The sequence below is a fragment of the Lynx rufus genome, unplaced genomic scaffold (genome assembly GCF_022079265.1).
Source record: "Lynx rufus isolate CCGP_SWC_20201006 ecotype Redwood Valley unplaced genomic scaffold, mLynRuf1.p SCAF_13, whole genome shotgun sequence".
Lineage (NCBI taxonomy): Eukaryota > Metazoa > Chordata > Mammalia > Carnivora > Felidae > Lynx > Lynx rufus.
Genome location: NW_025814827.1, coordinates 18,261,874 through 18,287,995, shown reverse-complemented (window position 1 = coordinate 18,287,995; position 26,122 = coordinate 18,261,874). Strand labels below are relative to the sequence as shown.

General features: G+C 42.6%; 1 protein-coding gene across 1 annotated transcript in view; it reads left to right on the top strand.

Moving 5' to 3' along the window:
• Nucleotides 1-11,516, top strand: part of MYZAP (myocardial zonula adherens protein) — a 90,637-nt gene extending 79,121 nt beyond the window's left edge. Inside the window, exons 12-13 of the mRNA XM_047075059.1 lie at nucleotides 1,935-2,035; nucleotides 10,605-11,516. Of these exons, the coding sequence (XP_046931015.1) occupies nucleotides 1,935-2,035; nucleotides 10,605-10,701 (198 nt within the window). The 3' untranslated portion in view covers nucleotides 10,702-11,516. The remainder of the gene's footprint in view (nucleotides 1-1,934; nucleotides 2,036-10,604) is intronic.
• Nucleotides 11,517-26,122: the final 14,606 nt, after the last annotated feature.

The following is a 26,122-nucleotide window of genomic DNA, read 5'->3' as shown; positions in this document are numbered from 1 at the left end:
CAAGGATCCATAGACTAGCAGAGCATGGGTTTGTACCGGAGCCGCTGCTTTGCTCCTCGGAATCAGCCATGTGGAGCAGGAGCTCCTGAGCTGTACCCCACTTTCTTTTGAAACAAATGAGCTTCTTTTTCAAAGGACTTTTCAACTTTCATGTGTTAATCTAGTGTCTTACAGTAGTGCTTTAGCTTCAGGTCCAATTTAAAACAAAAAAAGACAAGAAAAAAATTTTTTTTTCTAATTATGCAAATAACATGCTACTTGTAAAAGTATTTATACATTTATTTATTCCATAAATATTTATTTTGTATTTCTGACATGCCATGTTCTGAGGATATAGATAAGTAGATTCAGTATTGCCTAGTGAAAATTTAGTCTAACAGTTGTTGGCAAGAATGTGGAGAAAGGGGAATGCAAACTCATGCAGCCACTGTGGAAAACGGTGTGGAGGGTCCTCAAAAAAGTTAAAAAATAGGACTACCCTACCATCCAGCAATTGCATTATTAGGTATTTTCCCAAAGAATACAAAAATACTAATTCAAGGGGATACATGCACCCCTATGTTTACTGCAGCATTATCTACAACAGCCAACTTATGGAAGCAGCCCAGGTGTCCATTGATAAAGATGTGGTCTGTGTATACTTATATATCTGTGTGTTATATATGTGTGTATATACATATAAGTATTTTATATAAATGTGTGTGCATATTATTCACTCACATGCACACACAATGGAATAGTATTCAGCCATAAAAAGAGTGACATCTTGCCATTTGCAACAACATGGATGGACCTAGAGAGTCTAACGCTAAGTGAAATACGTCAGAGAGACAAATACCATATGATTTCACTCATATTTGGATTTTAAGAAACAACACAAATGAACAAAGGAAAAGAGAGAGAGAGAAACCAAAAAACAAATTTAACTATAGAGAACTGATGGTTACTAGAGATGAGGTGGCTGGGAGAATGGCTGCATAAGGTGATGGGGATGAAAAACTATGCTTCTCATGATGAAAAAAAATGAAAAAATTAAACTAGTAATGTACAAAAAAAAAAAAAGGAAAATTTAGCATTACAGAGAAATATACAGAAGAACTTAAAAAAAAAAAATTGAAAGCTCTCAATGCACAGAGATAATCGTGTTAACCCCGGTCTGGAATTTGCATGTTTGCACTTTAGGTGTCAGGCACCGTCACTTCTACTCTCATTCCAATATCCTCAACCCTCCTGCTCCTTTGTCCTTCATTTCCCCCATGGGGCAAATTTCCAATTCCTGAGCATCTAATCATCAACCTAGGTAATGTCTGGCTCTGGCCTGAAGAAAAACTATTTAGAATGCTAATTTTAATCCCAAGGAGCTTGTTCTACTTTATATGTTTGAGATTCTGAATTTTCCAAACCTAAGAAATACTAATTATTAAGTTATGGAGGTATTTCCCACTAAATTAAATTAATAGACTTACTCATTTTATAGTTTAATAAGGGAGTATTAAAACATGAGCTGTACCTTATTTATAATTGCAAGGAAAGTGGTAAATATCTAAGTGCCATCAATAAGAGACTAGTTAAATAAATAATGTACATCCATACAATGGAATGCTCTGAACCCATTAAAATATCTTGCTGACATAAAAAGAAAACTAATAAACATGGCAAGATAGTCACAACAAATTGCTGAGTGAAAAAGACCCCAAATTTAGCACAGAATAGGGTATTTCGTTTGTTTCCATTTATGCAGAATTGGATCCATATGTATGTACATGCACAGAAAACTATCCGTAAGGATGTGTTTCTTTAATTCCTACTGTGTAAGAGGTGCTCGAAAAATACATTATGACATGTCCATGTCACAGGGGAAAATCGGGTAATACATGGCATGTTTGTGGGGGACAGATTTGCTTTACTAAAAGTACTTTTTTCCTCCTCTCTAGAATAATGAACTACAAAGCAGGTTGGACTATTTAACAGAAACCCAGCCCAAGCCTGAGGTGGAAACCAGAGAGATTGGAGTAGGCTGTGATCTTCTACCCAGGTATTTAGGAATTTCCTATTTTTCTGACTCAGATTCCTCTTTGACTTAGGAAAATACTTTACAGGGCTGTTATTACCAGAATTGCATTCTTTCTATCAAAAATATTTCTGCAACAGTAAATGATCGCTGCTGAGAAGTCTGGCTGGTTTCTGAGGGAGCAGGGGCATTGTGCAGGGCAGAGGGTATAGTGAAGAGAGGCCTGGAGAAGCCACGTCGGAGAAAGATTGGCCCTGTCCTAAGTGCACGCATTTGTTCCTCTATCCATTCATTCATTCACTCAGCAAACATCCCTTGAGTACGTTCTTTGTGCCAGAGGCATATGGAGAGGAATGAGATTTGGTTCCTGCCCCACATGCGGTCTGGGGAGACAGATATGGAGGCAGACACTTACGATAGTGCCAGAGGGGCCTGCGAGGGGCTTTGGTAACACAGAGGAGAAGTTCTAAGTCTTGAACAAATGCACCTGTTCCCCAGGGCCGTAACACTGTATTGTCAAGCACTGGCGCAAATAAACGGATCTGTTTTCAGTCATGACAGACAAACAAGAACGACCGCCTTGTTTAAGTTGCACTTCTGAGCTCGAGGACTGACCTGTTTGTTCTTAAGCTGCTCCACACACCCATGCGTGGGTCTCTCACTAGTAAGAGGAGAGTCTGTGACCTAGTAACTAACCCACCATCTCTAGGAGCTCCAATCTGTGCTTGGCCCAAAGAGGACATAAAACAAGTTTATAAGCATGTGGCTTGTGACTTAGGTAGCCAAAATCACAAAGTACCTCATCTACTGTTTGTGGGAGGGTGTATTTGTGTGTGTTGCATTAGACATTAGCAAGCCAGAAGAATGTAGAATCCTGGAACCTTGAATGGTTACATCTGGTGGGAAACGGCCGTGAGCCGATCACCAAGCTGGGATGTAGAATACCTGGGTCTAGTCCCCCTAGCTAGTGGCGGGATACATTCAGGCTGGACTCTCTTTGCTGGGGCCTCAGTTTCCCATTCAGTAAAGTCAGTGGTTTGAGTAGGTGATTGCTCAGATTTAACCAGCACAAGCAGGGAGAAGGGTATGTAAGTAGACTCGAGGTCTCATCAATGTGGGGGACAAAGTACCGGATAAAAATAAAGCCAAAAAGAATGATCATGTCCAGGGCCTCCTTGTGAAATATAAAGTTTGATCATTTCTGTCCTTTTTTTGTTTTTCAAGAATCAAGTGGTTTAGTCCACTTTAATTGCCCACATAATAAATCTTGTTTGGCTAAGACGTGTATAAAACTATGTCTGAAACCAATAAATTGTTTGTTTTCCAATTCCCACATTTTGGCTTAAAACAAGGTTTTCAATTTGTATGCCAAAGGATAGCCTGCAGCAAACTTTTATGGCTAAGTTATGAAACCACAAAGCGGTTTTCATAATGGAAGTGCTGACAGACCCTTAACTTATGGCCATGGTGGACTTGGAAGCCACTTCAGTATCTAAAAGCAGCTTTTCCATAAACGGAACATTTGGTTTCCCCCAGGATCCATCTTAGCACTTTAACTGCGTAGGTCAATCAGCAGAGGAAATGAAAACTACGTATCCGCATTTCCGGAAAGGCAGAGTAAGATTTCATTCGCTTCCTCACAGATATTTATTAAGTGCCTACTATGTGAAAGGTGCCACGCGGGCCTGAGTGGTGAGGAGCTCGGGGTCTTTAGAGAGAATTCAGAGTAGCAGTTTCCCACCTGTGCTTGGTGATGCTGGGCTCTGTGCTGGGGCTCAGGGTCAGGCCTCCGGATGCCTCAGGGGGTGAGAAGGTGAGCAAGGAGCTGGCCTGTGGGGACCCTCCCCCTCCTGGAAAACAAAACAAAACCAAACCTGAGAAACTCAGCTTTTAGTGTGTTTTGTGTGTTGTATTCCAAGTGAGATTTTGTTTGAATAAAGAGTTCTATGGTGAAAAACAAATTAGAACCCCCTGGTCTAGTTTATTATTTTTTTTAATGTCTATTTTTGAGGGGAGGGGGTAAAGCCAGTGAGAGAGGGGGACAGGGGATCCGAAGCAGGCTCTGTGCTGACAGTGGAGAGCCCAACGCGGGGCTGGAACTCGAACCGTGAGATCATGACCTGAGCCAAAGCCAAAGTCGGATACTTAAGCAACATAGCCAGGAGATCCTCCAACCCCCACCCCAAGTCTAGTTTAATTCCCGTGTTTGAAAAATACCAAAATCAAGGCCCAGAGAAAAGTGATTTACTGGAAACCACACAGCCAGGATTAAAACCAGGTCTTCAAAGTCCTGGTGTGGTACATGTGTGATTTAAAAAAGAATAAATAGAGGGCTCCTGGATGGCTCAGTCAGTTAAATGTCCAACTCTTGGTTTTGGCTCAGGGCATGATTTCACGGGTTCTTGAGATCAAGCCCCACATCTGGCTCTGGGCTGACAGTGAGGAACCTGCTTGGGATTCTTTCTCTCCCTCTCTCTGTGCCCCTCCCCGGCTCTGCCTTCTCGTTCTCTCTCTCAAAATAAATAAACATTCAAAAAATAACAATAAACAGAGTTGCTGAATTGTGTCGTATATGTTTTAACAAAATTCCTGGTTCTTACTTGGACTTTAAACTTGCATCTAATACAAGAGCCCATGGTGTTTTCCAGAATATTTTAAAAACCACTTCCTCCAAAAGGTGCCTGGCTGGCCCAGTCGGTAGAGCACGTAACTCCTGATGTTGAGGTTGTGAACTTGAGCCCCATGTTGGGTGTAGAGATTATTTAAAAAAAAAAAAAAAAATCTTAACCCAGCCTCCTCCAAAATGTTTTAGATCAATAAAAGTATTGAATTAAGCCTCAATTATGCAGATGAGTTTTGTTCTCACTTCATGTTCTCTCAAAAAGAACCTGACAGGGGTGCCTGGGTGGTTCAGTCGGTTAAGAGTCCAACTTCGGCTCTGGTCATGATCGCATGGCTCATGAGTTCAAACCTTGAGTCGGGCTCCGTGCTCACAGCTTGGAGCCAGGAGCCTGGTTCGGATTCTGTGTCTCCCTCTCTCTCTGCCTCTATCCTGCTTGCTCTCTCTCAAAAAAAAAAAAAAAACATTAAAAAAAAGAAAAAAGAAAAGAAAGAAAGAAAGAACCTGACAGTGTGGAGAGCCTCAGGCTGTGGGGCTTCCCTGCCCAGCCAGCTGCTGAGCACAGCCTCGGGCAAGGTACTTAATGTCTCTTAAGCCTCAAAGATTTCATCCTTAAAACATCAAATCTCACAGGGTGTCTATGAGGATGAAATGAAACCATGTATATAAAGCATTTAGCATGGTAACTAGTTAAGCACTTAATAAATAATAGTTATTATTACTGTTAACTAAACCAAAACTCTGGTTATTATTTAAGACGCTGTATCAAATACAAGTGAATTTGGTATGCTATGATAATTTCATTAACTTAATTTTTACTGATGGTTATTAGTAATTTTGTGAGATGGATTGATTGTGAAATGGATTCAAGCCTATCATGCTCCAGTATGCATTAAGCTCTCCAATTAAACTATCAGTGGTTTGGAACCCTCTAGACATTGCATAAAGAAAAACCTCTGGAAGGCCCAGTGATGGATGAGGTCTCTTCCAACTGAAACGTCAGAAGTAAAACATAAGTCCCAGGGTGTTCCAGGCACCAGGCACGAAGCCCCACAGTAGAGCAGGCCACCCAGGACTCATTTCTGCCTGTACCTGCAAAGCCTGCTGTGCTGCTGCTAACCGTGTTTGACTTATAATTAGAGCTGCTTGGTTTTCATGCTGGGAAAACTGGAAATCAGTCTTTTCTTTTAGAGCCAATAAGCCCCTTTTGTGAACTCCTCCCCCTACCACCACCATTTCCCCATTTTTGCCAACACCGTGTACTCCTGTGGACAGGGACTCTGGGCTCACTCACCCCCTAGTCTAGCACTTTCTTGATGCTCAATAAACATTTGTTGGCTGAATGAATGAAAGGTACATACCAAGTGAGGACCGACGCAGGTGATCTGTACTGTAATACAACCTATTTATTTACCTCATAAAGGACCCCGAAGAAGCAATTTTTGCTTATGTTTTACTTCTTTGTGATTATTCTCCCTCTCCTCACTAGAACATAAGCTCCATCAGGGCAGGGATTTTCATCTGATCGCTAATTACCACCTCCGATCCTCACTACGGGAGCTTCTCATGGCTCTTGCAAAGCTGGCGGCCAGTCTCCTGGCTTTACTTCTGCCCTTCCTGTGCTGAGCTCTCAGGTACTTCCAGCCTCTCCAGACACAAGTCCTCATTCCCTGCGGGGTGCTCCCAGCGTGCTGGCTGATTGATCTTCATACCCACCTACAGCATCCATAGCTGACTGCATCATTTTTTTTCCCATCGAAGCCAGTTCCTCTTAGTAGTGGTTAAGAACACTGGCTTAGAAATTAGACCTGGGTTTAGGTCCTGGGTCCGCCTCTCACTACATCTACAGTTTTGGGCAAATCCCTAACCTCTTTGAGTCTCAGTTTCTTCACTCAGAACTGGAAGGTTTTTGACAGTAATTCCCTCAGAAACTTGCTGGGATGGTGAAGTAAGATACAGGTTTGAAGTCCCAGCATAGAGGGCGCATTTTCCTATTTCCATTGGTGGCCACCACCATGGTACCAGGTCCCTAAGCTCAGTACACTGTGGGCACTTCTGCTCCAGGATGGCCTCAGTGCCCACAGTCCTATCTCCTCCCTGCATGACCTGCTTCGTGACCTCCATACCCCCTGCCACCAGCCTGCTGGAGACCCAGGTTCTCTGTGTCTAGTTGACTCAAATACCACCTTCTGCCTCGTTTCTCCTTTTCATCTAACCCTTGCATTCCATACATTTCTAGAGAGCACAGATCTTAGAGCAAAGACGGAAGGAAAGGGCCGAGAAGGCACTCACTGTCATTTCAGGGGTTTTAAACACCTGTCTTTTAGAAAAGACTTAAGAGTTTGATTTGAAAGTTTGATATATATTAAGTAAAGCCACTGAGAGCAATTTCCAGTCTGCTAGCCTTCAAAGAGAAAATGAAAAACAAAAAATGAAAAGAAAAAAAGACTTTTTCTCCTTGCCCCTTAGTGAAACTTGGCTTCCAGCAAGCTCATAAATTATGCCTGAATAGGTGTGATGTAATGGAAACATATTCCCCGTGGTCACAAGTGCCCAGCACATAGTAAGCGCTTTAAAATGCCTCCATCTCCTATTTCTATCGTAGAGACCAGAACACAAAGTAGTTTTTTGTCAAAGCTCTATTTGCTGACTCTGCTATTGTTTCCCCCGGGGGAACTGCCTCTTTATGGATTAATAAAAGGTTAACAATAGCCTTAAAGTGTTAAAGAAAATGGTTGAATTTTAGTTCTGTGGTTGAAATTATTTGTGTTCTTGAAATCCTGTTGTTTCCTAGTGATCAACCAAATAAAATACCTCACTTCCTTTTGAAAGGCTGGGATAGGAAAGCCTGTTTTTGAAACCCAGAACGTTCACCTTTATAAATATTTCTGGACTTTATGGGCTTTTAGGATATTATCACCAGAGACCATTTCCGTTATGTGGAATTTTCACAGTGGTTGGCACAAATCACCATCTGGCTCCTGCCCCTGGCACTCCACTAAAGTGCCTGGTCAGGTCACTGGGGACCCCTCGACTGACAGATCTTGTGGATTCCTCTATCTATGGCAGGTGACCTGCTGACCACTTACTCCTGGGAATCCTTCATCCCCTGGTTTCCTTCGTCATCCATACATTGAGTGATAGCTGTGTGCCTGGCCTGAGTGAGCTGCTAGACTCATGGAGAGGGGTGAGCTACGGTTTTCACCCTTCACGAAATTGTAACTGGCAGAGGATGTGTAGACCAATGGGGGCTGTGGGATGCTTCCAGTGGTGTGCCAGAAGCCCGTAAGTCCTTTTCGCGGTGTATGTGGGGAGGATGGTTTGGAGAGCATGGAGAAGACATACTGAATCTCTTGGAGAGAGACATAAAAGTTTAAAATTTCCCCCAAGCTTCTAACACACCACCTAAGAAGCTGTATCCCAACTATAGTTGCAAATCACTTCAGGGTAGTGGGAGGTGTTACCTGCTGGGAAGGTTTAGCAAAAGTGACCTTGTGGAAGCAGAAAAGTGAGCACCACTGTTCAAGGAAACTGAAAACAAGCACAAAAAGAAAGGAATGATCGTTTCTATCCTTGCAGTGCAGAATCAGGGAAACTGTCATATTGGAGGTGATGTCTGAGTCTTGAAACACAGGCAGGGATTCACCAGACCCATTTGATTAGGGGAGCATTCAAGGTGGAGGGGACAACATGAGAACGGCAGTGTGGCCATGATGAAAACCATGGGAGAAATAGCAGGAGATGGTAGAGGGCCTTTAAGACCATGCACAGGAGCTTAGACTTCATCCAGGAAGCAATGGGGCAACATTGAAAAGTCTTAGGAACAGTAATGTGCTTCTTTTATCAGTGAGATCTCTTTGACAGCAAAATGGGTAGAGGATTTGCAGAGGGGGAAGACTTGCTGAGACGGAAGGCAAGGAGACCATTTAGAATACTCCTGAAGTATTCAAAGTAGTCAAAGATAGTCAAAGATAAATGTTGAGAGCCTGAACTCGGGCAGTGGCTGAGGGAATAGAGAAGACAGATGACAAAACAGTAACTAAGGAGGTAGATTCCCTATCACTTTGTGAAAGATTGGCTACGGGCAGTTCAGGGAAGGGAGCGGACTCGTATCTCATACATACAATTGGTCATTGCAGTAGTTGGGGTAAGAAATGTTAGCTGCTGTAACAAAAAGCCCACAAACCTCAGCTTGGCAAAATACTGATTTCTCGTGATACAATCCAAGACTAATTGGCATGGGCCTCCTTGCACACAGTCATTCAGGAGCCCAGATTCTTTCAACTAATGACTCTGCCTGGGTTTTGGAGACCTTTTGGGCCCTCCGCTACATCCTCTGCATGAAAGGGAAGAGATTGGGCATGGAGGGTTATGCAGAAGGATTTTATGGGCTAAACCTGGAAGTAATATACATCATTTTTGCCCCTTTAGTCATATGGCCCATTACATTGCCAAAGGGGCTGGGAAAGGTAGTTACGTGTCCAGGAGGAAAAAGAAGTGGGATATTTTCTCCATCTCAGTCACCAAATCCTGGTTAATTCTACCTTCCCAGTATCTCCCTACCTTTTCCTTGCTACTTCACCTCGAGTGCTACAGTCAGAATTCAAGTTCTCATGACCTCTTTCTTGCCTCCTAAGTGGTGCCAAGGAATCTTGCTAGAATAAGAACATGAGCATATCACTCCCCTTAGTGGCTCTGTGTCCCTTTCTGAACTCCTTAGCAGGGCACACAGGGACCTTCCACACCAGGCCTCGTCTTCTGCCATTTTCCGTTGTGAACTCTTTGCTCCAGTCCTACCAAGTGTGTCTTTCCACACCCAGAGTCCTTGTGTTCACCCTTTTTTTGCCTTTGCGCACACTATCCCTTCTGCCTGAATTCCCATCTCCTTGTCCACCAGAGGAACGCCTAAGCACCCTTCAAGATGCCCCCTCTGTGCAAATTTCCAGATGCCCTCCTCCTAAGTGCCGCGAACTCGTTCTACCCTCAGTTTGCCCGTAATATGTTAATTCTTGTATTGCTCAAGGTCCTGGCAAGACAGGAAGATTGAAGAGACTTAGATGAAGGTTTGGGCAGCTTTGAGAAAAGTAAACGAGGGACAGTGGCTTACTCTGGAGCTAGCACAGTGGAAGTGGTCGCCAGACTGGGCCTCTGCAGAGGCAGGGGGAAGAAGCCAATAGAACACACAAAAGGGGGGTGCTGGGAACTGTCGCCTCTTCTAGAGGAATGCAGCCAACCACCAACCTGCAGCCTGGCCAGAAGGGAACAAATGTGATGACCTCACCGTCCTTCCATTCTCTTATCCCCTGCTATCAGTTCCCAACTGGTCAAAACCAACTGGAAGCTAAATTCTAAGGGAGCCCATGGATGCTGACATCAGGCCAGCTTCCCAAAGGCACAGAGTGGGGTGGAGAAGGGCGAGAGTTATCCGAATGGGCAAATGGAGAATATCCAGCTCGTTTTGCATCTATTATAGTACCTAACACACTACATTAAAATCATTTTATTTTTTTATTAAAAAACATTTTTTAATGTTTATTTGAGAGAGAGAGACAGAGTGTGAGGTGGGGAGGGAAAGAGAGACAGGGAGACACAGAATCTGAAGCAGGCTCCAGGTCCTGAGCTGTCAGCACAGAGCCTGACTTGGGGCTTGAACTCACAAACTACGAGGTTGTGACCTGAGCCAAAGTCAGACACCTAATCGACTGAGCCACCCAGGCTCCCCTACATTAAAATAATTTTGAGTTCTTTAAATACATGGTTTTTTTTATTTTTCTGAATGATATTTAGCATGACCTTTCAAAATTGCTAAGATTAATGGTCCCTCTTATAATATTTAAACAAAAGATTCAACTGCATTCTGTCAGTTTATTTTCAGGCTGCCGTGGCTGCAAAACCATTTTCTAGAGCTGTCTCACTTGAAGACTGTGGGGAGTTTTGGTCGATCTTCCTGACTTGCCTTTTCTCGTTTCTCAGCCCAACAGGGAGGACTCGTGAGATCGCAATGCCTTCCAGGAATTACACACCGTACACACGAGTCCTGGAGTTAACCCTGAAGAAAACTCTGACTTAGGCGCCTGGAGACAGTCACTTTGGACAGAGGGACAAAGGCCCTAGAACCCTGTGGCTTGAGGCTGGGAAAGGAGGCTACCACCTCGTCCTATACAGGTTTAAGCCAGAAAGGAGATTGCTGACTCTGATGTACTTCTAAAACATGAAGGAAAGCGGAGGTGGAAGGGGAGGGCAGGAGAGAGAGGTGTCGAGGTCATATTTCAAACACCCAACTGTGCTATACTGGGCTGTCATTAGCTTTGGGAGTAGACACTGAAATTCTGTCAGGAGAATTCCCTCACAATTTATTTTCTGTTTTACTAGCCTTCAGCTGGGAGGAAAAAGGGCATTAATTTGAAATTTCACGTTATTCACGTCAGGATCATTTGTTACAGCATGAAGGTTTTATTTACCCATAAAAGTATTAGAGGCAGTGTTTCTCTGGTGCCGAGAAGCCTGTCTGCGGGAGCGTGGGCACCTGGGGAGACCTGGCCAGGAGGGAAGGCTTTCCAGCATGCAGACGCTCTCTCTTCTTGGTGCCAGGATGTGTGTGGGGTGTGGGAGCCGCGGTTGGAGACTGGCCTCCTGCGGGCATGGGTGCCTCATTCCCATGTGCTAATCCTCCGGTTTAATTTGTGCCTTATGTCTGTATGGGGCTCACTGAAATCAATGTATTTATTTTACCTGTGATTTTTTTCTTTCTCATTTTAACTGAAAAAATTTTGTATGTTGTGGAAATGTAATCATTTCATGTTTTCAGTATCGACTGGTGTTTTTGTTAATTTGTTCATGCATGCTGTACTTTGATATTACAATCTGTGTCACATATGTTTAATAAATGCCATATATTTTGTTCTACCCGTGTTGGCTCTGTGTTTCATCCATGGGCAGGTAGAAGAGGTAGACAGCGGAACCGGGATCTGGAATGTCAAAGTGAGGGCACAGTGATCTTTCAGTTAGTAGTCCTTAGAAGCATTTATAAACCATAAGAGAGGGTGTGTGTATGTGAGAGAGCACCAGCGTGTGTGTGTGTGTGTGTGTGTGTGTTGTGTAAACCCTGAACATTATCTGCAAACTCTAATATTACATAGTAATTTTATCTTATTGAAATGAAAAATAGCTTTGTATGCAAGGTTTTATCCTAAATAAAAAAGTAACATTCTAGAATAGTGCCTCTATCAATATTTTCATTTCAGTCCTTCTTGGCTTTCTTCACACACACACACACACACACACAATTTATTTTGTTTTTAAAACAAACATGGCAGTATACTGAGAAGCAGAATCATGATATTTAGTAACATGGGCTCAGGGGACTGAGCTCCGTCACTAGTATATGCTTTGGGCAAGTCGCAGAACCTCTTCGAGCCCCTGTAAGATGCAATCAGTGATAGTTCTTTCCTAACCGGAGTTGGTGTGAAGATTACATGAGTTAATGTCCATGAAGTTCTAACGTGATGCGTGGCACATAGTAGGCACTTACTTACTAAGTGCTATTATCAATACATACCTTTGTAATGTACTTACTATACTGTGATCAATCTAGATATGGAAATAGGTATATAGATCTATGGTACTGCTTCTTATAATTAATTGGATTCCATTTTATTGGCATACTATGACTTCCTGGACCTATCCAGTCAGGTTGGAATTTTGGAAGTTGTCTCCTTTTCTTAAGCAGTCCTCTGATGAATCCTCTTCTACACGCATCTTTGTATGCTTGCCTAACTACTTTCTCAGGATAAATTCCTAGAAGAGGAATCCCTGGGCTGAGACAAAAATGATGTAAACTTGGGGTGCCTGGGTGACTCAGTCGGTTAAGCGTCCGATTCTTGATTTTGATTCAGGTCATGATCTCACGGTTCGCGAGACTGAGCCCCACACTGGGCTCTGCGCTGACAGCACAGACTCTTTCTTCTCTCACTGTCTCTCCCCCTCTCTCTCCTTGCCCCTCTCCCACTTGTGTGCGCATGCTCTTTCTCTCTCAAAATAAAGAAACATTTTTAAAAAACTATGCCAACTTAAGTCTTCTGGTGCATATGCTCCAACCGGGGCTGTGGAAGTTTGTGTCCATTTAAATTCTTATCAACAGGATGAGAATGTGGTTTCCTGACCCCATTGCCAACACTGGGAATGAGAAAACGAAGGAGTATATAAAGTTGCTTGCTTGAGGCAGACCTGTCCCCCTAACAGGCAGTGAAAAAAGTTCCTTCAGGATATTGCCTTTGGATACCTGAGCTCAGGGACTGTGCAGGTGTGAGCTGCAGGCCTGTAGGCGTCCCTAGGGCCCAGAGAGAACATGGGCAGCCAACAGGAAGCAGGCCTGGACTTAGAGGAAGCGGGCTTGCTTTCCCCGGGATCCTGCAATCAGAGAAGGCCTGCTCCTTAGTCAAAAGCAAGAGCCAGCCATGGAGACAGAAAATATTCAAGCCCTGTGACCGAAATGGGGTTAGAATCTGGGTGGGACCGGCCCCAGAGGCCAGACTTCAGGGCTGGCAGGGAAAGAGACATCTGGAAAGAGCTCGGAGTTGCTTGATGTGACAGGCCCTCCCCCCTGTAGAGGGGGCATCAACCAAGGCTGACCTCTGAGCTGGTGTTGAGTCTACCCTGGGCACTCTCTTCCTCCCCCAACAAATGCTGTCTTCCTGCTCCAGGAGCTCTGGGGGTGGTCCCCCTAGGGTAAGGGGTGGGGTGGGAGCATGTGACAGGAAGGGCAGGATTCCCTCGTGTGTTGGCTCAGGCCACCTCAGACCACAGTGCTCTTCTTCACATCCAGACTCAGAGGCCCAGTTCAGTTCAACCAGCGCATGCCATCGGTGCTGGGGAGACAGACAGGTGCACCTCGAGACCCTAGCCTCTGCAAAATTGTTCCCAGTGAGTCTGGCTCTTCCTGATCTCTTCTGTCTCTGAAATCCCAGGGGTACTTTTTCCTAGGCCCTCCTTCTTCTATCTAATAACTGATCATCATGTCCATTTCCTGTCTCTCCAGTGATGTGAGCTCCTTGGGAGGTAATTTCCCATAAAGGAGGGTACCCATTCCAAACCCTGATAATCATGAAGAAATCTACAAATGCAAAGTACTCCAGAAAGAGCCCTGGCTGGGGAAGTACAGGACACCAAGAGTTACTGAGCTGGACCCGGCATATATACACTAAATCTTGGCAACCATTCTATGTGGAAGATGTTACTAGTGCCATTTTGTGGACAAGGAAACAAACTCAGAGATGAAAATTGTCTGAAACCACACAGGGTTAATTCCAGAACACAGGTGGGAAGTCCGGAGTCAGTCCCGGGTCTGCAACTAAATCACAGTACCTGTTTGGTGAGGCCACTTGAGCTCTCAGGCTCAGTGCTCTGAGTAGTTTTGCCTCGAACTCAAACTGTACCCCCCTCATAGGCCTGCTGTGCAGATCATGTGAAAGAATGTGGGAAAATTTGCCAGCACTACACCAGACACATGCCAACAGTTGCCACCTGCCATTATTACTAGTAATCATTGGGAAAGAGGTGTGGCATCATGAATATTTGCAAATCCAAGCATCTCCTCTTATTGAACACAGATTAGAGACTCCATGAAGACTAGTGAGTGGGATTGTGTGGGAGGGAAGTGGGGGAAAACATGTGGCTGGATACACAGATTAAATAAACTGTAGTGTCCTTTTCCTCCTATGCAAATCTGAGAATAACCATTTGATTTTGTCAGGAAAGGGAAAGGCCAAAAAGGAGACTGGAGATGTATTTCTGGAAAGAGAGACCAGAGGCAAAAAGAACCAGAGGGAGCCTGGTGGCTAAAGTTTGGGATAATGTGTCAGGACAGGATTAGATTACTAACACATGGTGTATAGTATAAATTATTTGAGCACTCTTTGTTGAAAAGACTACCCGTTTTCCACCTAATTGCTTCGGTACCATTGTTGAAAATCACTTGGCGATATTTGCATCAGTCAATATATACACTCACTACTTTGTAACATCGATCTATTTGCCATCTTGATACCAAGCCTACACTCTCTTGATCATCAGAGTGTTCTAATAAGGCTTGAAGTCAGGTGGCACAGGCTCTCCAACTCTGTTCTTTTTCTAAGTGGTTTAGGGTATTCTGGGTCCTTCACATTTCCATATGAGTTTTCCAGTCTGTCCATTTCTACCAAAGGCTGCTGGGACTTTGATTGGCATTGCCCTGAATAAGACAGATCACCGAGGGGAACACCAAGACCTCACTGCTGAGTCAGGCCAATTTGGAGCGACTCATGGCCTAGCTGGCAGTGCTAGTCAGGTCCTGAAGGTTGGGGTTGCTTCCCCGTCTTCAGTTGGGAAGGTGCCCGGTAAAAACTGCCATCATGTATTTTGATAAAGGCATAGTATAATCTTTGTGGAATTCCGAACAAAATATTATAAGAAACATTAATTTGTGCCCAAGGGCCGTAAAACCCATGTAATTTGAATGCAATAAAATATAAATAAATAGCAAACAGTTCTTAGGGGTTTTCTCTTAATTTTTCAACACATACTTTTGAGTTTTAACATACAGCATTTACAGCATTCACCTTCCTGAATTAGGGGTGGGAGGGGGTTAAGAAATAATTAGTAGGCAATTTTTTGGCCCTGGGACTTTTCTTGTAAATGTTTTCTTTGGCAGCCATACTCTTGAGAACAGGAAGTTACTCTCTTGTTACAGATTTAAGACTTTTCTGAGCCAAATAACAGAAAGCTGGATTAGTTCTGAAATGAAGAGGGGGGGGAAAAAAAAAACAACTCTAGCTCTTGCTGGAGATTAATGACATCTTGCAAATATTTTAATTCTCTCCTTTCCTCTTAACTTGCCACCCTCCTAAACAAAACACATTCAGCCTGAAAAACTTAACCGGTCACTTTGTGGCCCAAACCCTAAAATAAAATGTCTTTATGGTACCCATGAATTTATTTAAACATTTTTGGGGGGCTGGGAAGGAAATTAGGGCTGTCTCAAGTTAACCTTGTTTTGGTCCCCAAATCCTCCATATGGAATTAAAAATAGAAAATATGTTATAAAGATGCTAATGTTTCCACAGTGACCATAAAGATTCATAATTTTCTTTGACGTTTTAAAACGGCTTTTCTTAAAATCGGTGACAACGTTGTGTCAAGCTTTGTAAACAATGACTATGTATTCAGATGCTTACAAACAATTCTTTAGGAAATATTCAAAACAACAGAATTAGAACCTTTGATTCTAGCACTTATTTAGTTGGACTATACAAGGAAATTGGTTTCCTCCCAGAAAAGGCTGAGTCTTTCTGAGTTAAAATTCCCTTTTTATACCTAATTCTAGAGAAAATAAACCCTGTAATCTTAATGAAATTTGTACTCCGGGGGGACGTTAATTCTATAAATTATCTGAGAATCGTTTATGGGGATTCTTAAAACACAGAAGATGTTAGGGAAACTGAGATTCAGAGGTAAAGAACACTTCCATGTAATAAGTATGTATCTTCTACTAGTGACCTAGGAAGTTTCCATGGGATTTACTGTAGCCTCTCAGAAAAGAAAAATATTGGGCAAAAATTTTCATTTATACTCTTGACACACACAAACTCCAATGCCCTGGTACCCAGGGTCTGCACAGAGGTGGAAAGGGTCTGGGGTAGGGTAACAGGGTGAGTGGCTGGCTGAGGGGATGCTCACCCAGACGGTCAGTACATGCCCATCTGAAAATCACTCAAATTCATGATTTTGAAAAACTCTTTCCTGTCAAAAAAATCCATTTGTAGAGTGGACGTGGCCAAAGACCCACAATTTGCAACCCTTTACTTACATTATCAAACATTTTTTTTCTGTGCATTATAAAAAATAGTCCTTCAAACTACCTTTTTCTCTTGTCTGCTGGAAATGATGTTCCTCTCACATCATTCATTATAGGACTTTTTTTTTTTGTCTTCTGACAACTTCAGGGTTTTTTTTAAAGCCTTATAGACAATCTTAAATTACTCAGAGCTGTCATCCACTAGATATAAAAATTAAATTAAGCTCAAGAATTCTAGGTGATGGAAAACATTATCCAGTTCCATAAGATATGGGCAAGTATGGGAGTACAGCAAGGGTTGATAAGACCCGAAATATCATCAATGTTGGAGGAGTATTTATTTACAGGGAGCTACCTGCTTCCTGGTTTACTGCATACCAAATATTTCTTCTCAACATTTATGAGCTTAAATAGATGCAGATGTTGCCAAAGAATGTATTAAAACATTAATCATCCTAGAATCATATCATTTAAGCGTTGAAAGGCATCTTGGAGTTTGTCTGGTTCAATACCCTCATTTTAAACAGGAGGAGACTGAAATCCAGAGAAACTGGCCACAAAGTTAGTGGTACATAAACCCTCTCCCCATAAAGACATAGTTGGAGATTGACAGCCACCCCTTCAATTTTCTGATCTCGATCACCTTTATTGTCCTATTTACTATGCTTGACTGTTCTCTCCTCCAAAGTTTTGGGAAGAAAATCAAGGACTTTTTCTTTTTTGAATAATTCTCCCTACTATATATTTCATGGGCATCCCTTGTGCCTCCCCCTCACTTCCCCTAGCTGAAGCTTTCCAGAGCTGTGTTCTTTTTTGTGCAAGACAGAACATTAAAGGTGACCAGACACTTGATTTTGGCCAGGTCTAGCAAGAGGAGAGGGGTAGCCAGCTTTCTCGAACTCCATCCTGCTGCTGGTCACCAGTTTATTTCATAGCCTCTGATAGACCTCAGACTGCAAAGAGTGAGATATATTGTGTGCTGACATTATAGTCAAGGCCTGGTTCTTCTTTCCCTCCACGCAAGGCTCAACTCCAAACTCCCTTCCACGTAAAATTTGAAAGGAAAGGAAAGGAAAGGAAATTGTGACATCTCACCCTTTAGTGACTTTGCAAATTACCTCCCTTACTCTCCTTTTCTATTTTCTGATAAATATATGTGAAAACCACTTTCTTTGAGCACAAAAGAAGCATAAGCATATTTATCTGCATTTATTTTTGATGAAATAATTTTTGTAGCCATCTTATGATATACGATGTACTCAATGTTTTATGAAAAATCTTAGACAAGGTCCATTTACATATAGGAGGTCTGCCCTCCAGCATGGAATCTGAACCAATTCCAAGCCAAGTTTTGTTTTGACATTCTCCTACTTTGCCTGTTCTACATATTCTCCAAATCCTGGATAGGAGGCCCTCTAGGGTCTTCCTGCTATGTAAACCCTGTTGTAATACTCTCTCTGGTCTACTCTTCCTCTCCAGTTGTTCAAAAACCTCTCAATTTTCTCCCTTTACCTCCTATCAAACTCCACTCCTTTAGTAGAGGTTATCACCTTAGGTCAGATAGCCATTTGGAACCAATTCATACTGGTGTGTAAATGACTGGTCGGCCACAAACCTTTTAGAAATATCTATGGTCTCAAAGGAAGATCCTTGTTAACCTAGTAATCTTGTTGCCGGAATTTCAGTGTGTCACAGGGAAGTGAACTAAGTCAAGGGGAGGAGAAGATATTTTAGGTCAAGAGTCTGTCTTGATTCTGAAGAGATTCTTTCTCCTAAACTGAGAAGAGAGGCCTCAGCTACAACATCTATGCAGCCTATACCACAAATCAGTACATGTGACCTTTTAAGAACTTTTTTTCTGGTTTGTGAGTTAGTTCATATGAAAAATCAAAGAAAAGACGTTATTCAATCACAATCACTTATCTAACCGATAATCTTCATTAAATTTGCTAATTAAAGTAACATTACATGAATTTTCAGAGAATTAAACATTTAATTATTTTTTTCTCTCAAATCTCTCTTCCCACACTATTGTAAAGTTCATAAAATGCTGTGGTGGCCAGAAATGGAAGATTTGTCACCAAATAACATTCAACCATGTGAAAATCTGAAGAGAAAAGAATTCTTTCCCTTCAACTTGAACCTTATTTGGCTGGGATTTTCTCACCAGAGTCTTCCTATTTTTTTTCCATGGGCAACTGCCCCCTTGATTAATCCCATTTCCCTCGGTCTTAGTTTTTCCAAGCAGCTGAGCAAACAAAAAGGCAGGCGTCCATTTTAACGTGCTTCCTCCCTCAAGCCCTCTGGGATGGGCCGTCTGTTCATCCTGTTCATAAACCAGTGGCCTGAATGTGCTTAGAGAAAGCAGCAAGGATCTTCTATCAGGATTAATTTTAATAGGCCATAGTCTGTTACTGGGGAGCCACAGCCCTGGTAAATGGCTTTAAATTACTATTTGCTGATAAAGAGGCAGATAGGAGTTGAAAATTTCGTTCCTCATTTCAAACAGTTTGGATAACTAATACAAGAATTTACTTTTAGTGTGGAGTACATGCACTTTACAGCCTCAACCCCCCGGTAGCCCAGGAAAACCTTTTGTTGAGGTGGGATTACAGTAAAGTACAAAGAAGGAGGAATGTGACATTTTGTACAACAGAATTCTAGAGCTGTAAGGGAAATGAAGGATTTATCTGTGACTTTCTCAGCATAAGACTTCCTACGAAGCTTTCTGTGTCTGGTTTCTGTGCAGAGAATCCCTACTGCCACTTCTACTGTTTTATTTCCCTCTTTACCAGTTCCTTTCCTTAACTGTTTTTCACTCTGCTTTTCTCGTGGCAGATTCCAATTCCCTGTTTCCTTCTTTGTTTCTCTCCTCTAACTGGCCAGGCTCCTGCTGGTTATTTGTCAAGTTCTGTGCTGAGGGACCGACAGACAAAGTAGCAGGGCAAGGAACGTCACAAGATGCTGGCACTTGTGTCTCCTTCTGTAAAGTGGGCTGGTCCCCACTTCCCTGTAAGAAAAGCAGTTTGGGGACTGACCGGAAGAGCTGGTTTGGGAAATGGTACACAGATGTCGGCCATTATTGTTCAATAAAGTCTAACATTTACCATATTTTATTAATTTTTCATTAGTTATGGCTGCAATGGTTTGAATGTTCAGCATGTTCAATTCCCAAACGAATGCTTGAAAAAAAAAACATGAAAGAAAACAGAATTTGATCCAAATTTGTTTATGAATCTTGGTTCCTGTGTCTTCTCCATATGCCCAGCTCATAGCAGGGGCAGAGCAAAGGCCAGCCTTTGCTTTCGTCAGCCCTCTCTACCTGAAGTCCAGCTATGATGGAGCCTTGATTTTCCTAAAGACTGATGCTATCAGGCTCTGTATCAGTCAGGGTTCATCAGAGAAACCGATGCAGTAGGATGTGTGTGTGTATATAATCATGTGAGCCAATTCCTTAAAATGAATTCCAGAGAAATAGATTTGGCTCATGTGATTATACTTGCAGGTAGGAAGCAGGGTGGGGAGCCAGGGAAAAACACTGCTGCGGTTCAAGTCTGAAGACTGTCTGCTGGACGAATTCCTTCTTGAGTAGGGGAGGTCAGTCTTTGTTCTGTTAAAGGCTCCAACTGATTGAATGAGGCCCACTCACATTATGGGGAGGAATTTGCTTTACTCAAAGTTCACGGATTTGAATGTTAATCTCAGACAAAAAACACCTTCAAAGAAACATCTAGAATAATGTTTGATCAACTATCTGGGCACCATGACCTAGGCAACTAACACACAAAATTCATCATCATAGGTTTCTTTTTCGGTGATCATTATTCCCAATAACTTTGGTTGAAATATCAGCCGATAGGGGGACTAACCTTCCACTAATCATCATTCTGCTTCCCAAGTTCCTACCATTTGGCAGGAGTTGGGCTAAATCTGTCATTTATACTTTCATCGCACACCACTGCCACTGTGACCACACACCACTGTCAATTCTAGGCAGAGATACTGGGCATGCTTCCACGTGGCCCCCCACAATACTCTCCCCAATACCCTCCGGTGATCCCAACATGGTGGAAGGACCATATGTGAGCTGAGAGGCCCAACAAGTGTGGAACTGAACACTTCTAGTCTTTGTACAATGACATTAGTGTTTTCCACATCATCACTCCAAGTGAAGGAAGAAAATTAGATTTTTTTAATATTTACTTTTGAGAGAGAGAGAGAGAGAGAGAGAGAGAGAGAAATGGAGAGGGGGGAAGGAGTAGAGAGAGAGGAAGACAGAGAATCCAAAGCAGGCTCCCAGCTCCAAGCTGTCAGCACAGAGCCTGACGTGGGGCTTGAACTCAAGGAACCATGAGATGGTGAACTGAGCCGAAGTTGGACGCTTAACCTACTGAGCCACCCAGGTGCCCCGAAAAATTAGATTTTTTAAGGAAGAAAGCTCTCTGACAGCAGTTAGAAGGAAAGCACAGATTAGACAGGGATAGGGAAACCTTTTAGGAGCTGTTATAGTAGTTCGCTCAAGGACATGGACAATGGCAATGGAGGCAATTCTGGCTGTGTGGGGAGGTGTTGAAAGGGTGGAAAGAGGGAGAGTGTCCAGAGAAGAAGGTATTTAGGCTGTTGGGTTGAGGACAAAGAACAGTGGGAATGAATACTTGGTTTTTGGCTTGGGCAACTAGGTGGACGATGATACCATTAAACAGTGGGAATTTTAAAAAAGGAAGAGTGGGTTGGGGGAAGGAAAATTAACTTCAGCTTTGGACAAATTGAACCTGAGAAACCTTTGGGACATCCAGGTGGTAAGGTCCTTACCCTGGCTCTAATTCTAGCCTTAGAGCAAAAGTCTCCAGAGATGAAAATCCTGAAGAGATTGGTAGCATGGGACTTACATTAGCAGAGAGTTTTAAGAAGGAGGAAGTGGTCACAAGGTCAGAGGCAGCAGGGAGGAGAGAGACTAAAACCTGCATCTTGGGTGTGACAAATATGAGAGGGTTTGTGGCACTGGTGAGAGTGGTGAAGATGTGGATTAATAGGGTGCGGATAAGTCTTTCAGGAAGTTTATCCTTGAAGACCCAGTAAAGGGTGGAAGCTAGATGGGGTACATTTAACAGCTTCACTGGGGGTATAACCAACATGAAATGCACCAGACATATTTTAAGTGTACAGTGGGATAAGTTGTGACTTCTCAAATGAATATAACTCTCATAACCATTATGACAATCAAGACAATGAACATAATCACTTCCCGAACATTTTCTATCGCCCCTTCATAATCCTTCCCTGCCACCCCACCATCATTAGGCAATCACTGATTTGCTTTCAAGTCACTAAAGTTTAGTGTGCATCTTTTAGAATTTTATATAAAAGTAATTGTACACTATGTACTTCTCTTTTCTTGGCTTCCTTCCCTCAGGATAGTTGAGAGTCACTGACGTTGTTGCATGTGTGACAGTCTTCGGTCCTATGGACATACACAATTTGTTTATCCATTCACCTAGTGGTGGACATTAGGTTGTTTCCAGTTTTCTGGCCACTACAAATAAAGCTGCTATCAACATTTAGGTATAGGTCTTCAGATAGACACATGCTTCCATTTCTCTTGGGTAAATACCTAGCAGAGGAATGTCTGGGTTAAGGGATAGGTTTTTAGAAACTGCCAAATTGTTTTCCAAAGTGGCTATATTATTTTACATTCCTGTTAGCAGTGTATGTGAGCTCCAGTTGTCTCACATCCTTTCCAACACTTGGTATGGTCAGTCTTTCTAATTTCAGACATTCTGATAGTTGTGTTATAGTATCCCCATGGTATTTTTAATTTGCATTTTCTTAATGAGTAATAACACTGCTCACCTTTCATGTACTTATTTTTTCATTTGTACACTTTTGATGAAATGTCTGTTCAACTCTTTTACAGCCTAACTTTGGAAGTGACACCCTGTCACTTTTACCATTTGTATTACTTTTTACCATATTCTATTTGTAAGAAATGAGTCCATAAATCCATTCCACATTCAAAGGGAAGGGATTCCTATAGGACAGGACCATTGGGAGGCATCCTAGAGGCTGCCTACAATGGATAGCTTCCCATTTCTCTTGGAGTAAAATTTAAACTCCATATCCTAGTCTACAAAGCCCTGCAAGATCTAGCCCTGGCCTTTTGTTTGTTGTTTAGCCATGCTGAGCTCCCTCTCCTTTTAGAGCCTTAGTATTTCTTCCACCCTTTACTTAGGATGCTTTCCTGTCAGACTTTCCCACAGCTAATTCTCATCATTCAGGTCTTAGCTTATAAATTACCTCCACTGAAAAACCAACCTCAATCACCCTCAATCAAGGTAGCCTCCCAATCACTCCTTATCAACCCACCCATATTAATTTTCTCTGTGGCATTTAGTACCATCTAACAGAATGGAAGTTTCAGTGTGGCAGGAAACTTGTCTCATTCACCACTGTATTTCCAAAGCCTAGAACAGTGTCTCACGTGTGATAAATAAATATTTATTGAATGAACCAATGAATGGGGTCTCCAAGGAGGTAAAACACATGGGATTCAAATGACAGCTGGAGGGTTAACCATGATTAATGCTCCTGTTATCACTGTTGTTTAACAAACCACCCTGAACTTAAAGATATAAAACAACAACCATTTTCTTATGCCCCAGAACTGTTAAGTCAGGAATACAGAAAGAGCCTAGTGGGGATGTCTCTACTCTACAGTGCCTGGGGCCTCAGTTTGGAAGCCTGGAAGGCTGTGCCAGTTGGGGGCTGGAATCATTCAAAGGTTTGTTCACTAGTATCTGGTGGTTGATGGTTCCTTTTGGCTGAAACCCCAGTTTAGGCTGACAAAACACCAAATACCCATACAAACTCAGGTTTCTGCATGGCTGGCTTGCTGGCTGAGTTCCAATAGTAAACACCCCACGAAAATTAGGTGGAAGCTGCATCACCTTTTACTATGAAGACTGAAAAAATCACTTTTGCTGTAGTCATAAGCATGCCCAGATTCAAGGATAGATTCATTTCTTGGGAGGAGGAGAGTTAAACTCACGTAGTAAAAAGAACACGCGGGATGGGAAATAGTTTTGCTGCCATTTTGATGGACTCCAGACATATCACGGCCAGTTCTGTGGCCTGATAACTAACGGGAGAAAACAGAGAAGAGCAACCTGGAGATTCTGAGGATCATTGCTACCAATTTTATAACTGATTTGTAATTTTTATCTTCAACTCTTTAAGGACAAATGGAAATCTTTCCCAGGTTTGTTTTTCGTCTTTTTAAATTGCATTCAAACAACACCCTAAGCAGCTTGGTGGCAATGGAATGGCTAAATCATCCTGGCAGAACTTCACATAATGATGAAATTGTCGTTTCCTTTAATTCTTCATTTTGAATTTTTCTTGCCTTCTAATAGCCAAATTCATTAGTTTACCCTGTGGGCTATTACTATTCTGGAGATTAGTCCAAGTACCACCAGAAAAGTGATTTAGATGTTTTTAAAAAGGGCAGTGAAAACCAAAAACAAACAAAAACTAAAAACACTTGTCTAGATTCAATTTTATAACAGGTGGGCTCTTGATATGCAGTTGGAATTCTTCAGCAGAGATTAGCTGCCTGTGGTTTGTGGGCTCTATTTCTTTCAAAGTGTTTTCCTGGTTAGTATGGAGATGTTAAAACCTATGGCACTCATTGTTTCTCTTTGTGTTAAATTTCTCCATTTTATATCATTTCCCCCGATACTGCTATTAGAATCTGTGGGGTTTTTTTTTAATTTTTAAAAAATGTTTTTTGTTTTGACAGAGATAGAGCATGAGCGGGAGAGGGGCAGAGAGAGAGGGAGACAGAATCTGAAGCAGGCTCTAGGCCCTGAGCTGTCAGCACAGAGCCTGACATGGGGCTCCAACTCATGAATGGTGAGATCATGACCAGAGCCAAAGTCAGATATTTAACCGACTGAGGCATCCAAAATCTGTGTTCTAATACTTATCTTTTGTTTGTTTGTTTCATGGATCATAAAATAAGAGTTTGCCTATTTTCATTCTGAAGAGAAAACAGAGTGCTTTTGTTTTAGGGTAATGTTTCCTCAATTGCCAAACCTCTTGGTTACTGACAAGAGAACTAGACAGTTTGTGTATGGGAGGTTGGTTATTAGGAATTCTGGTTTGTATTATGACATCCTGGAGTCCTAAGCTACGTTGTGTAAAAGATTCTATCCCAGGAGAGCAGTTAAGATGGTGGAGCACCATGCAGACCCTGAGCTTGTCTTGTCTCTGAAACACAGACAAATCAGGACCAAACCATTTTTCAACACCTAGAAAGTTGATCTGAGGATTAACGCAACCATCTGCATAAATTGAGCCACAGAACTAAGCAGGTACACAATGCAGAGAGCTGAACTGGGGTAGAGAAAAGCCACAGAGGGTAGGGAGTCATTTTTGCGGAGACAGGACAGAGAGAGAAAGAGAAAGGAAGAGAGTGTCATGCATTGGGATCATGTGAGAAAAGCACTCCCCCAGAAAGCAGTTAAAGAGAAAGAGTAAAAACACCGAATAAGAAATCTGTTCCCCAAAACCACGGGCAGGGGGAAAGTAGAGGGTTTCAATACCACCAGGATGCTATAAACAGTGGAGGAGCTCAGTGCCTGGCAGGGCTTGGGTGAGGAAGTAGGGTGAATCCCCAGGAGCAGGATATGCCACATGGGGAGAAGCAGTTCCCCTGCATGGAGAGCATATGGTGGAGGCCATACCGCTTCCCCACAGGCAAAGGTCCCAGTGGACCCCGGAGTGCAACCACGTTTGCTGGTATTGGGACAAAGATGCCAGAGTATGGTGAAGCCTGGAACCAGCTATGTGTTGTGATTTGCCATAATCTTTGAACCTCTGCTGCTGTGTGATTGCACAAATGTTTTCCAGGGCAAGCCAGCACCTGACCATTGGTCAGTGAGACCCTCCCCTAGAGAGTTGGGTCCAAGCTGTGGGGGTCTCTGAGTGTGGGGTTTTGAAACACAATCCTATCTGAGATAAAACTCTGGAGAGAGGTGCCACCTGGCAGATGGACAGCTTGGACTTGAACAGGGTAGAGGTGGGGAGTGGACAGAAGCCTGAGACAAAGGAGGGGTGCTTGATCATGGGTTAGTGAGAGTGTGAAGTTCCTGTGTCAGAGACTAGGGAGCTGGGTGAAATCATTTCCATCTCTCCCACGCACGCAACCACTCACACTGATCCACCCTAATAAGCGCAGCAGGGCCACCTGGTGGAGAATGGAGCCATTACACCAAGCCCCACCCAACTGTGCCCTCCAAGCACATCCCAAGACCACCAGCACAAGTCACTTCACCTGCTTAGTGTACTATAGAGGGCTACATAGTTTTGGTTATAGGGGAAAGCAGATGTAACTTCATTTGGGTTTCATTCTGTTTGCTGGTTCATTTATTTGTTCGTTTTCTTTGTTTCTGTTTTTGCTTAAATTGTGTTCTTTTTTTCTTTCTTTTCTTTCTCTTTCTTAGACACAAAAAGAGAACATTTTTTTCATTTTTTTCACTTTTTTATTATTTAATTTTTTTAATTCTATTTCATTTCATTTTATTCTATAAATCTTTTTTAATTAAATTTTTTTCTTACATTTGCTTTTTCTTTCCTTTCCCTTTTTTCTCTATTCTATCAAGCT